At 43.4% G+C, this 27,349-nt stretch overlaps 1 protein-coding gene across 3 annotated transcripts in view; it reads left to right on the forward strand.

The window, feature by feature from the left end:
* Positions 1–27,349, forward strand: part of tiam1a (TIAM Rac1 associated GEF 1a) — a 358,747-nt gene that overhangs the window by 148,314 nt on the left and 183,084 nt on the right. For 2 of the 3 annotated variants that reach the window (XM_086006197.1, XM_086006200.1), the window contains exons 9-10: positions 20,710–20,784; positions 27,103–27,270. In XM_086006197.1, coding sequence (XP_085862323.1) covers positions 20,710–20,784; positions 27,103–27,270 — 243 coding nt within the window. The remainder of the gene's footprint in view (positions 1–20,709; positions 20,785–27,102; positions 27,271–27,349) is intronic. The other variant, XM_086006198.1, reaches the window with a different exon arrangement.

Raw genomic sequence — 27,349 nt, forward strand, 5'->3', positions numbered from 1 at the left:
TTGACTTCTCAATCCCGAGCATGGACAACAACTCATGTATAAGTCTACTTTTAAAGTCTCTACCTTGATCACTGTGTATTCGCTTTGGCAGTCCATAGTGGATGAAGTATTTCTCCCACAACACTTTGGCAACGGTGGATGCTTTCTGATCCTTTGTGGGAAAAGCTTGGGCATAGCGAGTATAATGACCTGTAATGACCAAGACATTTGCGATATTGCTGGAATCGGGTTCGATGGACAGAAAATCCATACAGACAAGGTCTAGAGGTCCATCACTTTGCATGTGAAACAGAGGAGCAACTCTTTTAGGTAAAGTCTTTCTCTGGACACAGCGTGCACAGGACTTGCAGAACTCCTCAACCGCAGACTTCATACGCGGCCAATAGAATCTGTCCTTGACCAACCCATAGGTCTTATCTACTCCCAGATGACCTGTGTCATCATGCAAAGACTTCATCACTATTTCCCTGTACTTTTCAGGCAGGACCAACTGTGAATGACATGGTTTAGTGGGTGGGTGAGTGATTCTACACAACACTCCCTCTTTAATTTCCAAGTGGTCCCATTCTCTTAGGAGCAGACGACAGTCAGGATGTTTTGATTTGTCGATCTGTGTAATATCACCCAGACGGAGAGCTGAAAACACCTCATGAATGCAGGGATCCTCCTGTTGTGCTTTGGATATTTCAGATGAACACAACATGGGTAAGTTTTGTACATCCAAACTGGAAAGGTTGCAAAATGCCTGGGGAACAGCATGCATTGACGCCCCCAAGTGGTCAATCTCTCGGGCATGAAATGAATTCTTTGGTCCAGATACCACGGACATCTGACACATTACTTTCACATCTGCTGAAGCAACATCTTTCCACTCTGGTTTCTGGTAGTGTGGGCGACGAGACAGAGCATCTGCGTCAATGTTCTGGTTCCCAGGTCTGTACCTGAGACTAAAGTCGTAAGCAGATAGTGCAGCAAGCCAGCGGTGGCCGGTGGCATCAAGTTTTGCCGAAGTCAACACATAGGTTAATGGATTATTGTCTGTCCTCACTTCAAACTTCGCTCCATACAGATAATCCTGCAGCTTATCCACCACCCCCCACTTCAACGCCAAGAATTCTAGCTTATGAGCTGGGTAGTTACGCTCTGATGGCGTAAGACTGCGACTGATGAACGCTACGGGTCTCAGCCCTGCTCCTTGGTCCTGATACAACACACCACCCAACCCTTCTTGACTGGCATCCACGTGTAGCACATATGGCAGCTGTGGGTTTGCAAAACCCAACACGGGGGCTTGAGTAAGACTTTGCTTTAAGGTGTGGAAGGCCTCTTCGCATTTCTCATCCCATCTAACACCAAAAGGCTCAGAGGGTTTGAAGTAGTCCTTGTTCTCTTTACCATTAGCCTTTTTCTTCCTCTCGGCTGGTGGGAGGTAACCAGCCAGCAGCTGATTCAGAGGATGGGCCACTTTGGAGTAATCCTGCACAAAGCGCCTGTAATATCCGCAGAACCCAAGAAATGACCGCAAGGCAGTCACTGTTCGGTTTGGGCCATGTGGTAACAGCTTCGATCTTGGATGGATCTGTGGCTACTCCATCCTGTGATACAATATGCCCCACATAGGACACGGATGTTTGGCAAAACTGACACTTGTCCAATGATAGCTTGAGACCTTCATCCTCCAGGCGACCAAGCACTTTCAGCAACCGAGCTTCGTGTTCTTCAAGGGTTGCCCCAAACACAATGATATCATCCAAGTACACCAATACTTCGAGCAAGTTCATGTCCCCAACTGTTTGTTCCATTATTCTTTGAAAAGTTGCTGGAGCGCCTGAAACTCCCTGTGGCATCCTTTCAAATTGGTAGAACCCAACTGGACATATAAAGGCTGTCTTTTCTTTGTCCGATTCACTCATCGGCATTTGGTAGTATCCACTTCTGAGATCCAACACACTGAACCACTTGCTTCCATTAAGACAAGCCAGTGCATCCTCAATTCTTGGAACGGTGTATTGGTCGGGAATAGTACGTCTGTTAAGCGTCCTAAAGTCCACACACATCCGAATCTTTCCGTTCTTTTTCCTCACCACCACTATAGGAGATGCATAAGGACTCCTGGACTCTAATGATCTCAGCTTCTTTTAACTGCGACAGGTGCTGTCTCACTGCTTCGATGTCAGCTGGTGCCAGCCGTCGAGACCTCTCCCGAAAGGGTTTATCCTCGGTTATTCTGATAGAATGGCGAGTACTCTTACTACAACCAACATCAAACTCATGAATAGAGAAAACTCCTCTCCGCTCCATCATCTTCCTGACTAATCGGTCCTTCCATTCTTTAGGAACGAATGAATCTCCAAAGTTGAAGGAGGAGGGTGTCAGATCTCCGGTTGAGTTAACTTTGGACTCTTCCTTCACATGTGACGACAGTACATTTACAGGAAACAGATGCGCAATCGGCATTCCTTTCCTCAATGTGATTCCTTTGCCTGACATATTCCTCACGGTCACTGTAACTCTCCTTGACATCACAGCTGTCGGGGTCTGCAACTCTGGTCTCACCAGAAGCTCATTTGGAAACCGTGACTCTTCTGCAGGATCATCAGGTGACTCTATCAGAATGGCTTCAGTACCTGGCGTTCCAGGGAATTTTGGTATCCCAGGGATTCTAGCCACTCCTCCAGGACGCAGGGTGACAGGTTTGGCTCGATCGTACCACACAGATCCTCTTTTGCTATCATCTACGTCGGAAGAAAGTTCAGGCAGTTTCTCAAAAGCCTTTTTGAAAACAGGGTGAATGTGTCTGGTGCTCAAGGAGTTTTCACCTCCCTGCTCTTTGCAGCTTGTCAGGAGTCGTCTCACTATGGGTGTATTACTGCCAACCAGTATGGAAACCTCACCTTTCACCATGGGGTCAGGGCAAACCAACACAAGTGCATCAATGGTCTCAGTGGTCCCTACATCAGCTTCCAAGAACTCCAACCTCAGCGACAAATAGCCATCATATGGGTAATCAGCAGGACTAAGGCCCCAGATCTGCAGAAGACTGATTGGGGTTAACGGCAAATGCGTCAGGTATCGGTCATAGAAGGATCTGTACAGTATGGTAACCTGAGAACCCGTGTCGAGGATAGCTTTAGTATAAATGCCTTCAATCTGTATTGATACAGCAGAACTCGGCCCTACTAAACCTTCAGGTATGATGTCTTTCATATCCCCTCGTCTATTATTGCACTTAGCGGAACGTGTCTTAACTACAGGGACAGCAGGCCGTTCCGTTACTGTGCCCCTTTGTAGTTTCCCGACTTCTTGGTAAGTTTTATGAGACGGTCATTTACTTTTTTTAGATTTTCCTCACCTCTACATTCTCGCTTGAAATGTCCATCCTTTCCACAGTTATAACAAAAGACTCCAGGTCTATCTCCTTCATGGGGATATCCTTTAGAGGAATCATTCATTTTGCTGTTAGACTTCGCAGGGTGTTCAACCTTTTTCACCCGTGCGTCATCCCTTTCTGTGTTGGGCTTAGACCGAAAATATGCCATCTCGGCTCTCATGACATTTATTTCCTTCTTCAGCTGTTCCATCTCAGGGTTGACATCACCCTTAGGAGTAGGAACTGTAACAGGAGTCACAAGCTTGGACATCACAGTACTCTTTGCTACATTCCGGGCCTGAAGCATATCCTCCTCTCTGACTTCCCTTAGCAGCTCAGTGAAGGTAGGTGGATCTCGCAACTTATGGGTCATGCGTATGCGAAGAGCAGTCACGTCTTCGAGCAATGCACCTCGCACAACCTGTTCAATGCGGAACTGATTCATTTCAGGCAACTCAATCCCTCTTTTCCGTAACATACAATGCAGCAGTTTGTCTATTCTCAGCAGATAACTGGACAGCTTCTCTCCCTCACACTGGAATGTGCTTCTGAATCTGACCATCAAATCTGAAATGGTTTCAGTAGTTCCAAAGGCAGTTTCTAGAGCCTGCATGTAGTCAAAGGAAGTAGCAGAGGTGTTCTGTGCCTTTAAGAATCTTACAATGTCAGCAGCAGGACCCTTAAGGCTTTCTACTATTCTCTGCCTCTTCACATTGTCACTGCACTGCCATTCCTCTAGCAGAGGCGGGGTCTGCTCAGCCCAGGCGTCGTACTCCTCTTCCCCACTGGGAGTTGGTCTCACTCCTGAGAACATACGGAGCTTACGGTATCCCTGAGCCTCGAAGGGCAGATTGGTGCATTTATCCACCAGAGAACTAATGGCACTGACCAACTGAGTGTTCATATCCAGGGCCGAAGGACCTATCAGACCTTTGACATCAGCAACAGTCTTTCCTTCTTGTCTCAAGAATGACAACAACTTGGTCTGAAACCCTTCTTCTTCCTTAGTAGTAATAGGGACAAACTGAACTGGCCAGGGACCAGCCTCTTCAGAAAGCCCAACTGCCTCAGGTAAACCATGACCTCTCAGGTTCTCTGATGTCTGGATCAACACAAACTGCTTCTTGGTAGCTGTATCCAAGCAGCGCTCAACTATCCTAACCTTTCCAAAGGCTTTGACACAATTCAGAGCCCTTAGCAAGACATCATCAGGGTCATCGTTAGCAACACCATTCAGCACAATGGCATGGGTAGTAGCTATCTGCTTCCATTTGCACCAAGCTTCAACCTCAATAACATCCATCTTTTATGCTCAAACAGCCCAGTAGAAACCACAAACCACTCTCTTAGCAATGAGCATTCAATACTGTTAGTTTACTGACATAAATAGACCACAATCCCGGACGAGCCCCCAAAATGTAACCCCTTCACGGTTCTCTAGATATATGTGAGATGTGGTCTCTGTTGTAGACAGTATTCTATAGTCCAGTAAGGAGATCACTACTACAATGGCTTAATTCTAATTATCTTACTTTATAGTTTTAACATCAGACAGTATAAGAAGATTACGGGTCAATGATTAAATTAGACATTTGCATACATTAGAATGAATCTAGACATAATAAACATACATTCTCCATTTATATGGATTCAAAGGAGAATCTGTCCCTGTGTCCAAATTCGAGTGCACTCTTTCGTTGGCGCGCTTAAGTTGGAGCTCATGGTATGTATAATGTCTGCAAGACTTACGACTCCGAACCCCTTCGTTGAATTCGCTTCACGATCACTGAATCCCACTTTGAGTTCTGGATGCAGAGCTACTAATACGAAGGGCGGCGGCCGAGTTTGGAAGCCCGGGACGGGATGCGGCAGCCATTTGCCTCCTGAGCCCTCTTTTCAGAGCTCCTGCCCTCTTCTCTTCCAGTCGCTCCTGTTTCCCGCTCGAAAAAACCCGACTCCACCCCTTCCTCCTGGGGTTTCTGCCTGGAGACTGCGCAGCCTCACTGTCTGCAACAGTTGATACTGGTGCAGAATTATGGAAAGTCTGCTCTTAGTCACATTGTGTCCTTAAAAGTTCTTGCTGTACCTTCACATGGGCAACTTTAACCCAGGGATTTATAACAATGATAATACAGTGTCTAAGTTAAAGATTGATAACCATAGTTAGCGTACATAACATTTCCAGTGGGTATTACACTCCCCCCCTACCAAATATAGGCATGTCCCCATGACTAATGAACTTTACACATAAGTGGTTGCATGCTTCCCAACCATGTATAAAGGGAGGTAACATATCGAACCGTAGGGGCTATCATTACACTTGGCACTCCTAGTGTACTGTATGTCAATCTTTCAGGAACCTTCTTAACTCGCTGTGAGCTCCTTATTTCGGATACCCGGTCTTCAGTTCCTTCAACTACGTTGGAGGCGTTGGTTCCTTTGTTATCATGCCTTTCAGTCTCTTTTATCTCCTTCTCGGAAGCATCTGGTTCTTCCCAGACCATGTCCAAGTCTGAGCTAAATGGTTCAGACAATTCATCCAGATTCTGTCTTATACGTCTTTCTGGGAGGTCGTACCATAGATCCCATTCTTCATCTTCCGACTCATCAGGTTCCTCATGATCCACACACTGTGTCATGGGTTTTCTGTCTTCTGGAACAAAGTTTTCCTGGTTTCTCGTTTTTTTCCTTCTTCTTCTCTGCAGGGTTCTCCTACTAGGTGTCGGCTCATTATCCGCTGGCGGATCCAGACGCACTTGCTGTCCCAATGGCAGGATATGATTCTGGTGCAGTATTTTTATGGGTCCATTCCCACCTGCAGGTTTTAGCCGAAACACAGGTAGTTGTGACATTTGACTTTCAACAATGTAAGGTGTAGAAGCCCAGCGGTCTGCTAACTTATGTTTCCCTTGAAGTCCTAGGTTCCGTATGAGAACTCGGTCACCAGGCATGAGTTGGGAAAAACGGATCTTCTGGTCATACCTCTGCTTATTTCCTTTATTCTGTTTGGCAGAAACAGACTCAGCAAGTTCATAAGCAGCTTGCAATTCCTTTCTCATGTCAGATACATACTTGAGGTAAGTTCTCTGTGATGTGCCATCACTGGATACTCCGAAACACAAATCCACCGGCATCCTCGCTTCACGTCCAAACATGAGGTAGTACGGTGAAAAAACCAGTAGCGTCATTTCGGGTACAATTATAAGAATGAACAAGATGTCCAATGTGCCGACTCCACTTGTTCTTTCGCTTTGAATCCAGCGTTCCAAGCATGTCTAACAAAGTACGGTTAAACCGCTCAGGTTGAGGATCTCCCTGAGGATGGTATGGAGTTGTTCTTGACTTCTCAATCCCGAGCATGGACAACAACTCATGTATAAGTCTACTTTTAAAGTCTCTACCTTGATCACTGTGTATTCGCTTTGGCAGTCCATAGTGGATGAAGTATTTCTCCCACAACACTTTGGCAACGGTGGATGCTTTCTGATCCTTTGTGGGAAAAGCTTGGGCATAGCGAGTATAATGACCTGTAATGACCAAGACATTTGCGATATTGCTGGAATCGGGTTCGATGGACAGAAAATCCATACAGACAAGGTCTAGAGGTCCATCACTTTGCATGTGAAACAGAGGAGCAACTCTTTTAGGTAAAGTCTTTCTCTGGACACAGCGTGCACAGGACTTGCAGAACTCCTCAACCGCAGACTTCATACGCGGCCAATAGAATCTGTCCTTGACCAACCCATAGGTCTTATCTACTCCCAGATGACCTGTGTCATCATGCAAAGACTTCATCACTATTTCCCTGTACTTTTCAGGCAGGACCAACTGTGAATGACATGGTTTAGTGGGTGGGTGAGTGATTCTACACAACACTCCCTCTTTAATTTCCAAGTGGTCCCATTCTCTTAGGAGCAGACGACAGTCAGGATGTTTTGATTTGTCGATCTGTGTAATATCACCCAGACGGAGAGCTGAAAACACCTCATGAATGCAGGGATCCTCCTGTTGTGCTTTGGATATTTCAGATGAACACAACATGGGTAAGTTTTGTACATCCAAACTGGAAAGGTTGCAAAATGCCTGGGGAACAGCATGCATTGACGCCCCCAAGTGGTCAATCTCTCGGGCATGAAATGAATTCTTTGGTCCAGATACCACGGACATCTGACACATTACTTTCACATCTGCTGAAGCAACATCTTTCCACTCTGGTTTCTGGTAGTGTGGGCGACGAGACAGAGCATCTGCGTCAATGTTCTGGTTCCCAGGTCTGTACCTGAGACTAAAGTCGTAAGCAGATAGTGCAGCAAGCCAGCGGTGGCCGGTGGCATCAAGTTTTGCCGAAGTCAACACATAGGTTAATGGATTATTGTCTGTCCTCACTTCAAACTTCGCTCCATACAGATAATCCTGCAGCTTATCCACCACCCCCCACTTCAACGCCAAGAATTCTAGCTTATGAGCTGGGTAGTTACGCTCTGATGGCGTAAGACTGCGACTGATGAACGCTACGGGTCTCAGCCCTGCTCCTTGGTCCTGATACAACACACCACCCAACCCTTCTTGACTGGCATCCACGTGTAGCACATATGGCAGCTGTGGGTTTGCAAAACCCAACACGGGGGCTTGAGTAAGACTTTGCTTTAAGGTGTGGAAGGCCTCTTCGCATTTCTCATCCCATCTAACACCAAAAGGCTCAGAGGGTTTGAAGTAGTCCTTGTTCTCTTTACCATTAGCCTTTTTCTTCCTCTCGGCTGGTGGGAGGTAACCAGCCAGCAGCTGATTCAGAGGATGGGCCACTTTGGAGTAATCCTGCACAAAGCGCCTGTAATATCCGCAGAACCCAAGAAATGACCGCAAGGCAGTCACTGTTCGGTTTGGGCCATGTGGTAACAGCTTCGATCTTGGATGGATCTGTGGCTACTCCATCCTGTGATACAATATGCCCCACATAGGACACGGATGTTTGGCAAAACTGACACTTGTCCAATGATAGCTTGAGACCTTCATCCTCCAGGCGACCAAGCACTTTCAGCAACCGAGCTTCGTGTTCTTCAAGGGTTGCCCCAAACACAATGATATCATCCAAGTACACCAATACTTCGAGCAAGTTCATGTCCCCAACTGTTTGTTCCATTATTCTTTGAAAAGTTGCTGGAGCGCCTGAAACTCCCTGTGGCATCCTTTCAAATTGGTAGAACCCAACTGGACATATAAAGGCTGTCTTTTCTTTGTCCGATTCACTCATCGGCATTTGGTAGTATCCACTTCTGAGATCCAACACACTGAACCACTTGCTTCCATTAAGACAAGCCAGTGCATCCTCAATTCTTGGAACGGTGTATTGGTCGGGAATAGTACGTCTGTTAAGCGTCCTAAAGTCCACACACATCCGAATCTTTCCGTTCTTTTTCCTCACCACCACTATAGGAGATGCATAAGGACTCCTGGACTCTAATGATCTCAGCTTCTTTTAACTGCGACAGGTGCTGTCTCACTGCTTCGATGTCAGCTGGTGCCAGCCGTCGAGACCTCTCCCGAAAGGGTTTATCCTCGGTTATTCTGATAGAATGGCGAGTACTCTTACTACAACCAACATCAAACTCATGAATAGAGAAAACTCCTCTCCGCTCCATCATCTTCCTGACTAATCGGTCCTTCCATTCTTTAGGAACGAATGAATCTCCAAAGTTGAAGGAGGAGGGTGTCAGATCTCCGGTTGAGTTAACTTTGGACTCTTCCTTCACATGTGACGACAGTACATTTACAGGAAACAGATGCGCAATCGGCATTCCTTTCCTCAATGTGATTCCTTTGCCTGACATATTCCTCACGGTCACTGTAACTCTCCTTGACATCACAGCTGTCGGGGTCTGCAACTCTGGTCTCACCAGAAGCTCATTTGGAAACCGTGACTCTTCTGCAGGATCATCAGGTGACTCTATCAGAATGGCTTCAGTACCTGGCGTTCCAGGGAATTTTGGTATCCCAGGGATTCTAGCCACTCCTCCAGGACGCAGGGTGACAGGTTTGGCTCGATCGTACCACACAGTTCCTCTTTTGCTATCATCTACGTCGGAAGAAAGTTCAGGCAGTTTCTCAAAAGCCTTTTTGAAAACAGGGTGAATGTGTCTGGTGCTCAAGGAGTTTTCACCTCCCTGCTCTTTGCAGCTTGTCAGGAGTCGTCTCACTATGGGTGTATTACTGCCAACCAGTATGGAAACCTCACCTTTCACCATGGGGTCAGGGCAAACCAACACAAGTGCATCAATGGTCTCAGTGGTCCCTACATCAGCTTCCAAGAACTCCAACCTCAGCGACAAATAGCCATCATATGGGTAATCAGCAGGACTAAGGCCCCAGATCTGCAGAAGACTGATTGGGGTTAACGGCAAATGCGTCAGGTATCGGTCATAGAAGGATCTGTACAGTATGGTAACCTGAGAACCCGTGTCGAGGATAGCTTTAGTATAAATGCCTTCAATCTGTATTGATACAGCAGAACTCGGCCCTACTAAACCTTCAGGTATGATGTCTTTCATATCCCCTCGTCTATTATTGCACTTAGCGGAACGTGTCTTAACTACAGGGACAGCAGGCCGTTCCGTTACTGTGCCCCTTTGTAGTTTCCCGACTTCTTGGTAAGTTTTATGAGACGGTCATTTACTTTTTTTAGATTTTCCTCACCTCTACATTCTCGCTTGAAATGTCCATCCTTTCCACAGTTATAACAAAAGACTCCAGGTCTATCTCCTTCATGGGGATATCCTTTAGAGGAATCATTCATTTTGCTGTTAGACTTCGCAGGGTGTTCAACCTTTTTCACCCGTGCGTCATCCCTTTCTGTGTTGGGCTTAGACCGAAAATATGCCATCTCGGCTCTCATGACATTTATTTCCTTCTTCAGCTGTTCCATCTCAGGGTTGACATCACCCTTAGGAGTAGGAACTGTAACAGGAGTCACAAGCTTGGACATCACAGTACTCTTTGCTACATTCCGGGCCTGAAGCATATCCTCCTCTCTGACTTCCCTTAGCAGCTCAGTGAAGGTAGGTGGATCTCGCAACTTATGGGTCATGCGTATGCGAAGAGCAGTCACGTCTTCGAGCAATGCACCTCGCACAACCTGTTCAATGCGGAACTGATTCATTTCAGGCAACTCAATCCCTCTTTTCCGTAACATACAATGCAGCAGTTTGTCTATTCTCAGCAGATAACTGGACAGCTTCTCTCCCTCACACTGGAATGTGCTTCTGAATCTGACCATCAAATCTGAAATGGTTTCAGTAGTTCCAAAGGCAGTTTCTAGAGCCTGCATGTAGTCAAAGGAAGTAGCAGAGGTGTTCTGTGCCTTTAAGAATCTTACAATGTCAGCAGCAGGACCCTTAAGGCTTTCTACTATTCTCTGCCTCTTCACATTGTCACTGCACTGCCATTCCTCTAGCAGAGGCGGGGTCTGCTCAGCCCAGGCGTCGTACTCCTCTTCCCCACTGGGAGTTGGTCTCACTCCTGAGAACATACGGAGCTTACGGTATCCCTGAGCCTCGAAGGGCAGATTGGTGCATTTATCCACCAGAGAACTAATGGCACTGACCAACTGAGTGTTCATATCCAGGGCCGAAGGACCTATCAGACCTTTGACATCAGCAACAGTCTTTCCTTCTTGTCTCAAGAATGACAACAACTTGGTCTGAAACCCTTCTTCTTCCTTAGTAGTAATAGGGACAAACTGAACTGGCCAGGGACCAGCCTCTTCAGAAAGCCCAACTGCCTCAGGTAAACCATGACCTCTCAGGTTCTCTGATGTCTGGATCAACACAAACTGCTTCTTGGTAGCTGTATCCAAGCAGCGCTCAACTATCCTAACCTTTCCAAAGGCTTTGACACAATTCAGAGCCCTTAGCAAGACATCATCAGGGTCATCGTTAGCAACACCATTCAGCACAATGGCATGGGTAGTAGCTATCTGCTTCCATTTGCACCAAGCTTCAACCTCAATAACATCCATCTTTTATGCTCAAACAGCCCAGTAGAAACCACAAACCACTCTCTTAGCAATGAGCATTCAATACTGTTAGTTTACTGACATAAATAGACCACAATCCCGGACGAGCCCCCAAAATGTAACCCCTTCACGGTTCTCTAGATATATGTGAGATGTGGTCTCTGTTGTAGACAGTATTCTATAGTCCAGTAAGGAGATCACTACTACAATGGCTTAATTCTAATTATCTTACTTTATAGTTTTAACATCAGACAGTATAAGAAGATTACGGGTCAATGATTAAATTAGACATTTGCATACATTAGAATGAATCTAGACATAATAAACATACATTCTCCATTTATATGGATTCAAAGGAGAATCTGTCCCTGTGTCCAAATTCGAGTGCACTCTTTCGTTGGCGCGCTTAAGTTGGAGCTCATGGTATGTATAATGTCTGCAAGACTTACGACTCCGAACCCCTTCGTTGAATTCGCTTCACGATCACTGAATCCCACATTGAGTTCTGGATGCAGAGCTACTAATACGAAGGGCGGCGGCCGAGTTTGGAAGCCCGGACGGGATGCGGCAGCCATTTGCCTCCTGAGACCTCTTTTCAGAGCTCCTGCCCTCTTCTCTTCCAGTCGCTCCTGTTTCCCGCTCGAAAAAACCCGACTCCACCCCTTCCTCCTGGGGTTTCTGCCTGGAGACTGCGCAGCCTCACTGTCTGCAACAGTTGATACTGGTGCAGAATTATGGAAAGTATGCTCTTAGTCACATTGTGTCCTTAAAAGTTCTTGCCGTACCTTCACATGGGCAACTTTAACCCAGGGATTTATAACAATGATAATACAGTGTCTAAGTTAAAGATTGATAACCATACTTAGCGCACATAACATTTCCAGTGGGTATTACAGAAACATATAATGGGGGCTGCAATGGGTGCAAACGCTGGCCTTCTCCATAGTCCTGGGCGTTGTACAGATGAAGCAGCAGTGGTCAGGCCTTGCTTCAGGGCTGCAGTGTGCAGGGTGTGGCAGGCAAACAAATCCACCCTCCCCCTTTAAGAGCTCACCGGCGCCAGAGTGTCTGCCGTCAATCAGCAACTCGCCGCACCTGCGCTGCGCCCGCCCTCGGGGGTATCGCCCCGGGCCGCCGGCTTAGCGCCTAATGATAGTCGTGCATCCCCTGTTTTAGCGCAGCAGCAACCTCTTGGGGCGATGCAACTGAATATCGGCGAAGGTGGCGCGACCTTGTGCCGGGCGCAAACTTTAGCGACCGCCTGACTGTAGCGCCTCAAACGTGGCTATACTGAATTTCTAGGCCCAAGTGTCTGGTTTGCTTTTTTATGGCCTTGTTAACCTGTGTCGCTATTTTTAGTGATTTGTGTATTTGTACTCCTAGATCCCTTTGCTTCTCCACCCCATCCAGACTCGCACCCTCCAAGTAATAAGTGACCTCCCTATTCTTTCTACCAAAATGTAATATCTCACATTTATCTGTGTTGAATTTAATTTGCCAATTACTGTATATGCCCATTCTGCAAGTTTATTAATGTTCTCCTGTAATTTTTTGCAGTCCTCCTCAATATTGACTATCCCCCCACAATTTGGTGTCATCCGCAAATTTAGAAATTGTGTTTTTGATTCCAAGTCTAAATCGTTGATATAAATTATGAACAACAGTGGTCCCAGCATTGATCCTTGTGGAACCCCTCTACCCACCTTCTGCCACTGTGAATAGCTACCCTTTACCCCTACTCTCTGCGTTCTGTCTTGAAGCCAGCTAGCTATCCATTCTGCTACTTGTCACTTGACTCCGCATTCTCTGACCTTATTCATTAGTCTATTATGTGGTACCTTATCGAAGGCTTTTTGAAAATCTAGATGAATTGCATCTACTGCATTACCCTTGTCTATTCTCTCTGTTACCTCTTCAAAAAATTCAATGAGGTTGGTCAAGAAAGACTTTCCCTTTTGAAATCCATTACTTCAAGATGTTTTGGCCTTGTACTTTGGTCAATGTCAACTGCAGTAAACCGAACACAAATATGAGTATAAATGTGTTGATTACGCTAGGGATATTCTCAGAAATAGTGAAGAAACGTATTTTTGAATGGTTTCTGAAAAATCAATAATGTTTTCTTTACCGACTATAGGTAGATATTAAAGAAATCAATTTGTTCATGTCACATACCACAGTTATATTAAACAAATAATTCTGTAGATGTTTCACAATGGGGGATGTCACTCACACTTCTTATTAACCTCAGTAGTTTGCTCCATCAAATATTTTGCCCAAACTACTCAATACCCCCACATCTGTTCACTTATCTAGCTCTCTTAACTGCTCCCACATCCTGTCCTGAATCCTTGCAAACACAGGACCTCTCTTGCACACAACATATTCTTATTGTCAGCAAAGCCACAGAAGATTCACTTCTGTGCTATAAGCACTGTGATCAAGGACACATGATAAAACACTGAACTCTGACTTCTTGTGAGCAATGCCACTGGAGATCAAGCAGTCTATATAATCAATTTATCTATTGTATATTAAAGGTCTTGTGCCTGTGCGGACTTTCTGTTGTGTAACATTTGCTTCCTATGATGTCACACTTTGGCTGTGACACTTCATTGACTCAAAGTGAAACAGAAGCAAATATGAATTGAAGAGGGGAGGGGACATATGAATCAAAGCGATGAAAGTAGTTAGATAACTGCCAGTGAAAATCTGCTCAGCCCTTACCAATTGTGAATGAATAGTCCGTTTAAAAAAGAGGAAAGTGAACCAATTGAAAACATATTTTGAAAAAGTTTTCTTCTGCTACCTTTGTTTTCAGTAACTGAAAATTCTAATGTCCATAATAAATTTATATTCAAAAAATGAAAAAAATACATATTTAACAATAACATGATTGTAATTATCCATTGAATTGTCTTTTCATACCTTCACTAAAGCTTTTACTTCAAGGCGTCAGCCTTTCAGAAGCCTGGGCTTGAATAGATATTTTTGCCCCAGAACAGTTAAAGGGAGTTACCACCACATCTGTGAATTCTGAACACGTAGGGGTCGATTTTCCCGAAGCTGTCGGGAAGGAGGCGGGACTACAACTTTCGGGTTTTCGTCCCGCCTACTTCGACGTCCGGCCAATCCGCGCGATTCACAGACTGCAATTTCATCTGTCAAGAGTTCTTGACAGATGAAATATCAGTGTTTCACAGCTGTTTGAAGCTGTGAAACACTGACAGTCCGAGTTCTAACATGAGTCCTTCTACGCAGACTCAGTTAGAACTCTCACCGGCACTCAAAGCTGAAGGTTGTCACTTTTCACAGATCGCAGCCGTTCAGCTTTAAGTTCCGGCTGAGTGATGGGCTCCCGACGGCTACAGGAAGAAAGGCTGTGAAGGTAAGTACAGGTAAGTAAAAGTTCTTTACACACTTTAGACACACCAAACACACTTACCTTTGCAGTCATGCACCCATCACTCACCTGAGCACCGACATCGCGACCCCTCCAACTCCTTCAACCCGACGGCCCGCCTGCTCTAACCTGGCGTGGTTTGGAGCCGTCGGGAATCCCACACGAAACCCCTCAAAATAGGGATTAGGCTAAAAACTGCCTGTTAACTATCTCTTAACAGGCAGTTAATTGGCACTAATCCCTTCCCGCCTGGTTTCGGCAGGTCCCAGTGCGGGGCGGGTACCTGCCACCTCTGAAAGTTGCGTGGAGCGGGGTTTTGGGCGGGATGGTGTCGGGAACCCCGAATTCAGGATTTTCCCCCCCCCCACACGCCTGAAACCCCACCTGACGGCTCCACGAAAATCGACCCCGTATAGTCTACAGGATTTCCCAGCTTGTATTGGTGGGTTTCTCTAAGTTGAAGTAGAAGTTCCCTCATCACTGTCAGCCGTGGCTCGGTTGATAGCACTCTTGCTTCTGAGTCAGAAGGCTGTGGGTTCAAGTCCCACTCCAGAGACTTAAAGCACAAAAATCTAGGCTGATACTCCAGTGCAGTACTGAGAGAGTGCTGCACTGTTGGAGGTGTAATCTTTCAGATGAGACCGAGGCCCCGTCTGCTCTCTCGGGTGGACGTAAAATATCCCATGGCAATATTTCGACAGGGGAGTTAATCCCAGTGTCCTGGCCAATATTTATCCCTCAATCAACATCACTTTAAAAAAAAAAAAAAAATTACCTGGTCATTATCACGTTGCTGTTTGTGGGAGCTTGCTGTGCACAAATTGGCTGCCACGTTTCCTACATTACAACAGTGACTCCACTTCAAAAAGTACTTCATTGGCTGTGAAGCGCTTTGGGATGTCCTGAGGTCGTGAAAGGTGCTATATAAATGCAAGTCTTTCTTTCATCCTGTGAAGATTTGAGAGTTTTTTTTCCAAAAGGTTTCAAAACACACTGGAGAGTCAATTCTCAAAGATTTATTTCAGGCAAGTTATATTTAAGATATTGGGGCAGAAATTCCTCCCCAAACGTGTGAGTACGGAAGGGGTACTCACGCGTCTGGCCGGAGGAAATGCCGGTTTTCAGCATGCACAGCGCATGCGCTGAAAACCGGCATTTCCTCTCCTCTCTAACCCAAGAGGTGAAGAGGCTAGCACGTGCGCTGTAGGGGGCAGCACGTGCGTCTTGGATTTCCTCTGTTTTGGGGGATTTGCGCATGTCTAAACGCCTCCGGTCTTTACGCTTGTAAAAAGCACACGTAAGTATTTATTTTTACAGGTAAGTGGTGTTTTAGTGTAATTTAGAATTTTTTTTCCCACAGGTTTATTATTTTAAAGAATCTACAATAAGGTAAGTTTAGTTTTAGACCCTTTTTATTAAAAATTTATTTTTTTCAAAAAAAAAAATTATTGTTTAAATTTTTTTAAAACTTATTTATACTTAATTTAATGATTGGGATGTTTTTTAAATTTTTATTTAAAGTTTAAATAGTGTTTTGGGCCCCCGTAGTTTTCATGAGTTTGACAGTTCTTACTCTCAAACTCATGAATGAACCTTCCCCTCCCCTGATTGGTTGTACAGTGCTCACCTGATCCCAGCCGGCACATCGCACTAACTACGCCGCTGGATCAGGTAAGCACTGCGCGCTGACATCTGAACCGGGCCTGTGACAGGAAATGCAAGCAGGCCCGGGCTTCAGATGTCAGCGCGCAGGGTGAGTGCAGATCGGGGGCTTGCACGCGCGGCAAGCCCCCGACACCAAGTTCTGGGCCAATAACAACTGCTGTCTTTATTATGAATTACTCAGTTTTACTTCTCAGTTATAAAACAAAGACGGTTTATCAAGAATGCATTTCTTTTTCTCGGTGGAAAAGTTGAAGAGTATTTTAGTCGTTTTTCCAAGTGCTTAAATCTAACTCGAAGATACATTTGAGTTATTGGGTTTCCCCATATTGGCTGTTTTCCGTGTCCGTCATGGTAAGCCCCTGCCCTCTTCATTTTGGCTCTAAAATTAGGTAAATTGTTTCTCTTCTGAGAAAGACAGCAAACTGTCTTTGAGGCTTAAAGGTACATTTTTTTTGTATAAAAGCTTGGAACATGTATAAACAGTTACATTTTGAGCATTTTGTGAGGTGATGTTTGTTCGTTGGGGGATGTGACTGATGACCCAAAGGTGGCCAACAATAGGTCGAAGGAGAAGGTTGATGGTGGGGTACACGGCAGGATGGCACCTGATGGTCCAAAAGGCACCAAAGGGAGTTTGGTTTCTATTCTTCTGACATGACCGAACATGTCCCACCCCCCTTCTGGTGCCAAGCTGTAGCAACCTTGGAATACCCCAGGACCCTGCCCCTTTCAACACTCAGAGACCTACTAGATGAACTCCAGGTCCACTCCTACCCAAAGACCCCAGTGCTAAAGATTTAGATCCCTTTCTCAGTGATTCCAGATCATGGGACCTGCCCCAGTGCTTTTGGATCCCCTTTATGCAGTGCTGCTAGATGCTGACACTTGCCCAAAGTACTGCTAAAGTGTGAGAGCTCATTTAAAAAAATATATATATATTTCTTGGGATATGTGTGTTACTGGCAAGGCCGATATTTATTGCCCATTCCGAGTTACCCCTAGAAAGTGGTGGTGGGCCAACTATAATGGCTTGATACAACTGAGTAGCTTGCTGGGCCAAAGAGCAGTTAAGTATTCATTATATATTAAACTAAAAATCATATCAGTACATTGCGCTTAAGGTTCTCCTTTACTGCTATATAAACAGACATCACAATTCATAAATGTACAATGGAGAGAGAGCTAAAAATTATGGGATTCGAAATATAAATAATACAAAACCGAGAAGAAGAATAACAGGAAAAAGGAAAGCGGGGAGGAGGGGTGGGGGGGGAAATCCAATTACAAACACAACTCATCAAGGGGAAAAAAACGAAACAAAATGGTTGAGCAGGAAGGTTTTTCATTCTGTTGAATGGCCTCTTTTGAGTATAAATGTTTTTTCACAAAGTTGCATCGCACCACTGTCACCTACAGGCACTGTAACCTAGCAACATTTCTCCCTCGCAGCCTTTAGTCAGACGCAAGCTTCTGGCGCAGAAAATAACAGGGACATTGCAACCTTTTTATTTAATTTCTCACACCATCCAACAATGCTCTGGTAGCGTAGGGAGAGCTGCCTATTAATGTTGGTCTTCACAATTTTTTTTACTATTCATTGCGATGTGGGCATTGTTGTTAAGGCTGGCATTTATTGCCGATCACTGGATGCCCAAGGTTTTATACAACTGAGTAGCTTGGTAGGCCATTTCAGAGGGTCGTTAAGAATCAACCACACTGGTGTGAGACTAGATTCACTTGTTGACCAGACCAGGTAAAGGTGCTGAGTTTCCATCACTAAAGGACACCGGTGAACCAGTTGGGTTTTTACAAGAAACCGATAGCTTCGTGGTCACCTTTTTTTTTTTTACTGATACCAGCTTGTATTTCCAGATTTGTTTTTTGCAGGAGGTCTGTTTTTGCAGTTTGAAGATGTCTCGAAAGAAAGATAATGCCAAAAACAAGTCAGTCAGTTCCCAACAAGGGATCGTGCATTTTGTTATTCATTTTTCAAGGAGTAAAGGAAGTGGGATTTGCTTTAACTGTTAGTTGAATGTTCACGTTGTCTAGAAGATCTGCTTAACGATTTGCATCAGGCCTTGTGTCACTTTGTGTTTCTCAGTCCGCCTACTGAGAGATTGGTGAAGCACACGAGCAAAATATCCAGTTCAGATCACATGGGGGTGCTATTGTGCGTTATTAGATACTGAGTTGCATCGGGACATTGCTGAATACAAGCCACTCCAACAGCTTATGGGAGTGATTAGCACCGCTGTACCTGAGAGAATATCTACAGCAGACTTCATTCCCCTGAACTAGATCCAGCGCTGCTTCCTTCCTCATTGGGCTGGAAACAAACTGATCAAGAATGTTCTCTTGAACACATTTCAGGGATTTCTCCCCCTCTTTGCCCTTTACAGTCTGTTAGGAAATTAACTGAAATGCACTGTAATCATCACTCTGGTCCTTCAAATATTACATGAAAAATAAATCGGCTTAATGATTCATAGTTGGCCTCATCTCATTCAGTTGTTCATCAGGCTACCTCTTGGAAGATAGGTGGCATAGTGGTTAGCACTGTTGCCTCACAGCGCCAGGGACCCGGGTTCAAATCCGGCCTCGGGTGACTGTCTGTGTGGAGTTTGCACATTCTCCCCGTGTTTGCGTGGGTTTCCTCCAGGTGCTCCGGTTTCCTCCCACATTCCAAAGATGTGCGGGTTAGGTTGATTGGCTATGATAAAATTGACCCTTAGTGTTAGGGGGATTAAATATGTGGGGTTACGGGGATAGGGTGGGATATGTGTTGGTGTAGGGGTTACGGGGATCGGGTGGGATATGTGTCGGTGCAGGCTCGATGGGCCGAAATGGCCTCTATCTGCACTGTGGGGTTTCTGTGTGATTTCTGTGTGTGAAATGGACGTGGTAGCACATGCGAGATGACTGTATACAGCTCAAATAACGAGGAGTTTCATTTTTACGACCCCCCCAGGTCATACTACTATATGACTAGATACTGGGCAGTAAAGTAAACTCCTGACAATAAGGATACGGGATTGCACTTAGTGAAGGTAATGCTGAACCCGAAGGAAATTCGTAAAACCTGGATTTGGTTACATTATATTCAGTGCAATAAACCATCTGAATTCCTTTCTTCGCATTACTCTAGTTACTTCATGTGGGGGCTTACCTGGCAGAATTCCCTGCTGGGCTCACATGAATTAAGCCATAATTACATCTTCTCTGGGATGTGTTGACGAATCTCATTGCTTGAACCTGATGTGGTATGTGAGAAATACCATCCTGAATAGACACTTCAGCTGGGTCTAATGCATTGAATCTTAATCTGCATCCCCAGATGCTGTAAGATATGGATTTAACTTCTGTTGAGATTAATTTAACGATCGCAATACCTTAATAAATATAATTTAAAATAGTCAAAATCCCAAAATGCGATACCAGGTTATATATAATATTTGCATAACTGCATTTAAAAAAAATGATTCGAATGTAATTAATATTTTTAACAATAGATATCCATAAGCCAATGATGAGAGTGGGGGGGGGGGGGGGGAAAGGAAAAAAGTAATTTTATTTATAGAAGAGTGACGGCTATATGAATGGCACTTTGTTACAAACAAAAGCTCTGGAATCACAATAATTATATAGAACCAATTAGATACTCGGGAGGATGTAAGGTTTTTCTGAATGGATGAACTAAGTTGGGTTTAATGGTCTTCCTCATCTGTAATTATCTTGAGTCTACCAAGACTCCTAGATGTCTCTCAATTTCATCCTTATCTATTTCAACACCATTCATGGAATATATATGCTACCCATTTAACCTTTCCATGTGGAATACTTTACATTTTTCAGCATTAAATTTGATCTGCCATTGTCCACTTACATACTTGTCCAGTTTATTTTGCAATTTTAGAGCTGCCTCCTTCAACTCCACTACTCGTGTCATCTGCAAGTTTTGCTGATTTGTACTGTTGCTATATTTATATTTTTGTCACAAGGGGAGTTCTTGGGTATTTGGCTAGTGTCAAAAAATTTCACAACTGTGATTTGTTCAATTTTGACATCTTTGATAATGACTTCTGTGCTTTCCACAATTGTTGGCGTGGAAGAGAAGGGCAAGAGAAACAATGGAAAATAGAAGAAATAAAATAACAAATACAAGAAACCATGGGGAATAAATTAACACATAGGACTAAAGAGGGAAAAAGTGAAGAATTGAATGTTACTGTCAAAATATTTTAATGTATTTTTGGTTTTTTTTAGCTCTTTGGTGACAGTGAAGTAACACTGAAGAAATCTTTGGAAGGCATCTTTGATGAATGTTCAACAGATAGTAGTGTAAGTATGTATTGACCGTGTGCACTTGTTGCTTGACTAAAGCACAGCTAACATGGGGGATCAGCTTAATTGTATTGATGCTGTACAGTTTGTATTGTCACAAGGGCCATTTTGTGCCTGACCGAGACTCAAAAGAAGTGGTTTGCATCAATACCTTTTTGAAGAAAAATAAAAACACCCGGACATTTTGTTTTCTTCTGAAGGAGCATTCCTTTCTAATAACAGCAACTTCAGTGCCTTAGAGGCCATTTATAAAAGAGTCTTCATTTTCTGGTGGCTGTTGCCTGTTCTTTAAGATTTCCCCCTGAAGTAGCTGCATGCATACACAATTTTCCAGCAGGGTGCATTAGTTCAACAGCAGACAGCGCCACACGTGCCATTAAATAACACGGTAAGTGATCCATCCCAATCATTTTTCTTGTTATCTTAGAGGCAACTAGGACCAGCATTTGCTTGGAGAAGCTAAAGTGGGGATGTAGTTGTACACTGGGATTTGTTCTCGTCTGCCAGTAGAGAAACCAGGATCGCTTGAACTAGTTCCTGGCATTTACACTACTAAATATGCCCCTTATTCTGGTTGCAGAATAATAGAACTATGAAAACTAGATTTATAATTTTTGCTGTTAGGATAAGGGAGCCAGATCCAGTAGTGTAATGCTGGAAGCTGGCTGACTGAAGAAGATCTCCTGAAATCCACCCTAAATGAGTGTCAGTATAAAAGTAGCTCAGTATTCTAGAAGTGTATCAGCCGTATTATCCTACTAGTGCTCATTTAAGTTGTTATATCTAATTCAATTTCATTATGGCAACTAGAATCTGCTCTGCCCAATAAATGTAAACCGACTGACTATTTGAAACCGTGAAACAGCATTGTCAGTTTAAAGGGATTGATATAATTGGCAAACCCTTTGGTGGAACCTTTGGGAAATATTGTACTTGTATATTTACTGAGAAGTAGTTATATTGTGTTAACAACAGGAAAAAACTGACTGATGAAGCTCCCTCCACATCCCCCCCTCCCCCCAACCCAACCAGATGGTTCAGTAGTTTATCCAGTGAGTGACAGAGCCACACAGACCAGGAAAGTCTAGGTTCAAACCCCAGCCTTAGCTGGTACCATCTGGGTCAGTAATAGGGCTACTACATTTGTCTTCCCCGAGTTAGGGAGGGGGGAAGGCGGGGAAATCGGCCAGGGTACCTGATTTTGATTGCTGTTGAATGATCCCTGCTGGGTATGTTCATATGGACATCCGCTGAGGGCAGCATTGGGTTTGACTGTGATGTCCATGCGGTCAAATTCACTGTCAAGCTTCACCAATGAGTAATGCCCATTATGGCAAAGTACTGGTGGCTTACCTGTGGCATTGTGCTTCAGTGAATAGTTGGTCCTTTCATGACATGAAAAATTGTTGGGAAAAAATCTGACTGATTCTAGTTTGTAGTTTCAGATCACTTCCTTCTACCGAGATAAAATGACCGTAGTTTCACTTCATTGCATGATCATACCCATACTCATTTCTTCCAATTTTATTTTACTGCTTGGTTAATAGAGAAAGTAAGTTAAAGTTTTTTATTTAAAAATTTTCCTCCATTTTATAGAGAAAAATAACCTGCTCATCCAAATTTTAAAAACAAAAATGTCTGTTTTCTCAGCCGCTGAGAGACAGTTGAGATCGGACCTTCCCCCGTTACAGCCCATCACGGAGCACACGGTAGGGGCTACAGCTTTGTAGTCTGCCTGGTGAGAGCTGTGTACCCCCAGCCAGTAGCATGGTTTCCAGGGGTTCTGTACCCCTGGGGTGACGTGGGCTGGTTTGAACTCTTGGGTCCCTCTGTTTGCATTGGAGCTACACCAGAATTTTCTCCAATGTTGAAGTGAAAAGCAGTGTGGCAGACGAGGAAATTGACTTTGTTTTCCTGTTAAGTATACATCTGAAATAAAAATGCCAAAATTAAAAATATTTTAAAGCGATCAAATTCCAATAAGTTATCTTGAATTAGTGGAATTGCAGAACTAGATTGTACAGTCACTTGATTGCTCATTATAGAAACAGCCCAATTGAGCTTTCTTTAAGTACAGTACATGAATTTCACTTTGAAACTGTTTTTCTAGTTGCTGGCATGTTGACATTTGAGTTTTTAACAATCAGTTAAAATTGTCAACAAAAACTTATTCATAGCACCTACACAGTGATGGACTGACTTAATGCATAGCGCAAAATTACCATATATGCATACTGATCAGTTTCAGTATAGAACAACGTGAAAGAGTCACAGGGTGATTTCTTAAATTTTTTATACATATATATGTTATATAAACTTAGAAGAAATTTTAGGACAAACAATTACCCAGGGCCCCCAGCAATTAACATGAATTGATTGTATTAGGATTAGAAAGTGTAATAAGTAACTACCATTGCTGCGAAACTGAATTTTCTTAGATTTAATCAGCAGCTGTCACTTTTGGTAATTCGGTTTACGTATTTGTGGTGCAACAATCTTAACAAGTCCTTCAAAGTGTATTGCTATGAGATAGGTGTCGCCATCACAGGGCTTATGACCAGGAAGGGACGGTAGAACCTCAGTTCAACATTCTTACAATTTATTGAATCATTTTGCTCCTTAAATGCTAATGAGTGGGTAGTAGTGTAATATGTTGAATGAATAATCACTTTGAGGCACAGCAGTTTTAGGGTAGTTACAGGTACTAATTAGAACTGAATTCTTGTTCGCAAGCTGCAGATGCCACCTAGTGGTTAAAATGGTAAAAAGCTTTCAGTAACTGATGCCATTAGCAGGTCAGAAAAAGAGATTACCTACCTCTGACAGAGTTGTCACCTTTCTTCAGGGAAGGCATTCTCCACATACTATTGGAGCAGGCTGGCATCAGGTCACAATCCTGGGGGAGAAACATCACATAAAGGATAACTTCCTGTTTAAGAGATTAGTGCTGGCATAGTACAGTGACATCAGAAGAGAACCCAATGTGACCTCTTTCTGCTCCCAGACACAGTAATTTTCCAGAGTACTCGTTTGGTCAATTGTTCCTTACTGTGTGGACTGCTTTATATCAGTCTGCATTAAATTTCATCTGTCATTTTTCTGCCCAATTACATTACCCTTGCAGCAGTTTCAGATACCCTTTTACATTCCTCACAGTGCCAGGAGATCATGATCCTAAAGTCTGACTACCTCAGTCAATAAGCTTATCTCACAAAGGCAATTAAGGATGGCCAGAAGTGTGGAGTGATGACATTAGTTCTGATGGCATACCTGGGTTGGTACTGAGCAAAATCATATTCATCAGAAAGTCCACCAGTACCAAAAGGATGGATGTTACAAATTTGGGTCTGCTGTAGATACTATCTCGAATTAGTTGGCATCAGATCTCATGCCCCTTGTGTGGTAGAATTGACTCATACCACCCAATGTTTACTTACACAATAGGGTTACCTGGGGATGTAACCCTTTGACAAACGGACTGGATATTATGCTTTTGGACGTGCCCTCCTGTGTGCTTCTCCAATATATTAGAAGATGTACCAAATTAATACTAGGTAAGGTCATGGTTGAAATTAATTGTTAAGCTGCTTTATTTCGTAGTTAGATGAATGCACAGATGAATGATTAATTCACTTAGTTGAATTGGTATAACTTATCTTCATGTAATCATACAAAATAAAGAACATACCATGCTCCCCCACGTTGTTGGTCATCTTGTGTGACTTAAACGGGAGGCCTTCTAACTTTCCTCCAGCATTTCTAACCTCTTTGCCTTAGCGTAGGCCATCACCACATTCCTTTAACAAACCTAACTGCCCTTCCAGCCTTCCTGTCTCAAAAAGCTCTCTTTCTGTATTGCTATGTCCCTCTCAACTGACTTCCAGAAAGAGATTAAAAGGCTTACTAATACAATGGGTGTGAGGTGTTCTTCAATTATCCAGACAAGTTAATGAATTGTTTAGTTTATTCCTTTCAGCATTATAACTACCTTTGTCTATGTGCCATTTTATAGAAAACTTAGGAGTATACACATTAAAACTATCTCTTTTTCCAAATCCTTTCAGTGGGTAAAATAGTAAAAAAAGAAATCCTGAAACGTCATAATGGATCTTGCTTTTTTTTGAAGTAATAGATGAATTGAAGTTCTTGACATTTGGTGTTGACTGTGCTGAAGACATTTCCATAGCATGTCATTGGAGCACCTTTAGAGGAGGCCTTTTGAATTCTGATGCACAGTATCAGTTTAGAAAGTGAGAAGAAACTTAGTTATATAACACCTTTTGTGTCCTCAGGATTTCCCAAAGTGCTTCACAGCCAATGAAATACTTTTTAAATGTATTCACTATTGTGTAGGCAAATACAGCTGCCAATTTGTACATAGCAAGGTCCTACTGTGCAAACTTACCTGTTCTTCTTTGAATAGTGCTTTGGAAACTTATACTTCCACCTGAACAGGCAGGTGGGACTTCAGTTTAATACCTCTTCTGAAAGACGACACCTCTAACAATGCAGCACTCCCTCAGTACTGCACTGAAGTGTCAGCCTAGAGTATGTGCTTAAGCCCTGGAGTGGGGCTTGAACTGTAAATCCTCTAAGTCTGAGGCGGGAATACTACCCACTGAGGCAAGCTGACACTTGCTATCTACCATTGGCATGCACAACAACAAGGTACAATTAGGTAAAAGTGCCTGAGGGGAAATCAAGCCCCTCCATACCATCTGTAATTCTGGCAGCAGGGTGGAGCTCATTGGAACCAAGGAACTCCTATATAAATATCTATAAATCACTGAGTAAGCATAGCATTGAGACAGTAAAGTTGGTCTGGCTGCATGCAAACTAAAAATTACATAGATTGTTTTCTATACTACATTAACCATGGATGCATTTTAGACATTTATTATGTTAAGTAAAAAGGCTATGAGCATTTAACACAGCAATTAAAGCTATTACCACACATCTTGATTAAAGAGCCAACATTGTGAAGAAAAATTATAAACTTAAAAAAAGAACTACACGACTGTACTAAACTGCCCAAAACAGTAAATTTTTGAAATAAAATTTACTTTTTTCCTTTTGAGCTGCAAGCCTATGGAATGCTTCTCCTGAAGCTGGCAAAAAAAAGAACCATAAGACTCCAGGACGGACCTTGCCTTGTAACAAATATAACAGACGAAAGAGGTCACGTGGGGGAATTCTCTGATATGTCAATGTCCCAAATCACAAACCTCTTAAAGGGGATATTGCTTCTCATGTAATTTTTTTTGTTCCCAGGACGGTGACTTGGTGCCGGTCACTTCAGCACTGGGTGGGTGATGCACACTGGACTACTTTAGGCATACTAAAGAAGAAAATTCTGCACTGCTACCAATACAGTTTTAAAGACCAAGTTATTTTGGCCCCTACCTTTTTTTCAAACAGTGATACAAAATTACGAATAACTTTTTTCAATTTGAAGGTAATTTGTTCTCCCCATGCCTACACCAACTATGACCAGGTTAATGGATAATATGGTCTTAAGCCTTCACCTATGCCACACTAAGCTCACTGCTAAAAAATGGCAGAAAATTCATAATCGAGCTTTGTTTTGATTGATTTTTTCCCTCCTTCTGAATAAACAGCTAGCCTTCTATCAGTGCTTCCTCACAGTGACATATTTGATACCTGGGGCTAGCCGTGTGGGAGATTGTGGGCGCGAACTTGCATTCCACCACTCTGATGTTCGGATTGTGCCGCTTGATTCACATTAAGATGCCTTTTAATATTTTATGTTAATTTCTGTTCAATTCTTTTTGGAAAATTTTAGTTTAAACAATGATTGTTACTGATATTATTTAGATAACTGGCTTAGTGGAGTTGATGGTCTTGATCATGTGAGGAAGTTCAAATATCACAGTTTAGAAGAAATGGTCAATTAAGCACCCTGAGCTTTTGATAGTACCTCTCCTAATTTTTAATTCAGCAGCCTATAATTGTTGGGCTCAGCAACTCCACCTAGCCAGTTTCCCCACAATGCTGTCAGCACCATCCACTGGAGCAAGAACATTTAAAACATCAACAGAAGTAAAAAAAAAGGTTAAAGTTGGTCTGTTCTTTGTGACTGATTTTTAAAATGGGTGCTGATGTTGGGTTTTGCTATTCATTCAGGTGACATTTACTTTGCAGTAGTTACACCTTATGTCAGTGTATTGTACTGTATTGCATAAAGAAATTGCCGTAGTATTTTTCTGTGTTCATGTGCAAGAAGCCTTTTTTATATTGACTTAACTGTTACAAAGAAAAAATTTGAGTGTAGGTTATTACTGCCCTTTCCTTCAGAGAGAAAAGAGCCTGGCCACGAGTATTCAGCAACAAAAGCCTGAGAGTGACAACTGGGTTACTGATTTCCTCGCGCCTTCATGGGTCTGTTTACCAGATGATCAACCCATTTTGGTTGTAGTACATCCAGGGAACTCAGCACAGGAAATTCTTGAAGTGGCCTGTAAGGTATGTCCAAGATTAATTCTCCCTATACTTTCAACAAGTAATTGTTAGTGGAGTTGATTACAGACAAAGCTACTTTGAA

The sequence above is a fragment of the Somniosus microcephalus genome, chromosome 14, assembly GCF_052327205.1.
Source record: "Somniosus microcephalus isolate GS21.2 chromosome 14, FLI_Smic_1.0, whole genome shotgun sequence".
In the NCBI taxonomy this organism is placed as follows: Eukaryota; Metazoa; Chordata; class Chondrichthyes; order Squaliformes; family Somniosidae; genus Somniosus; species Somniosus microcephalus.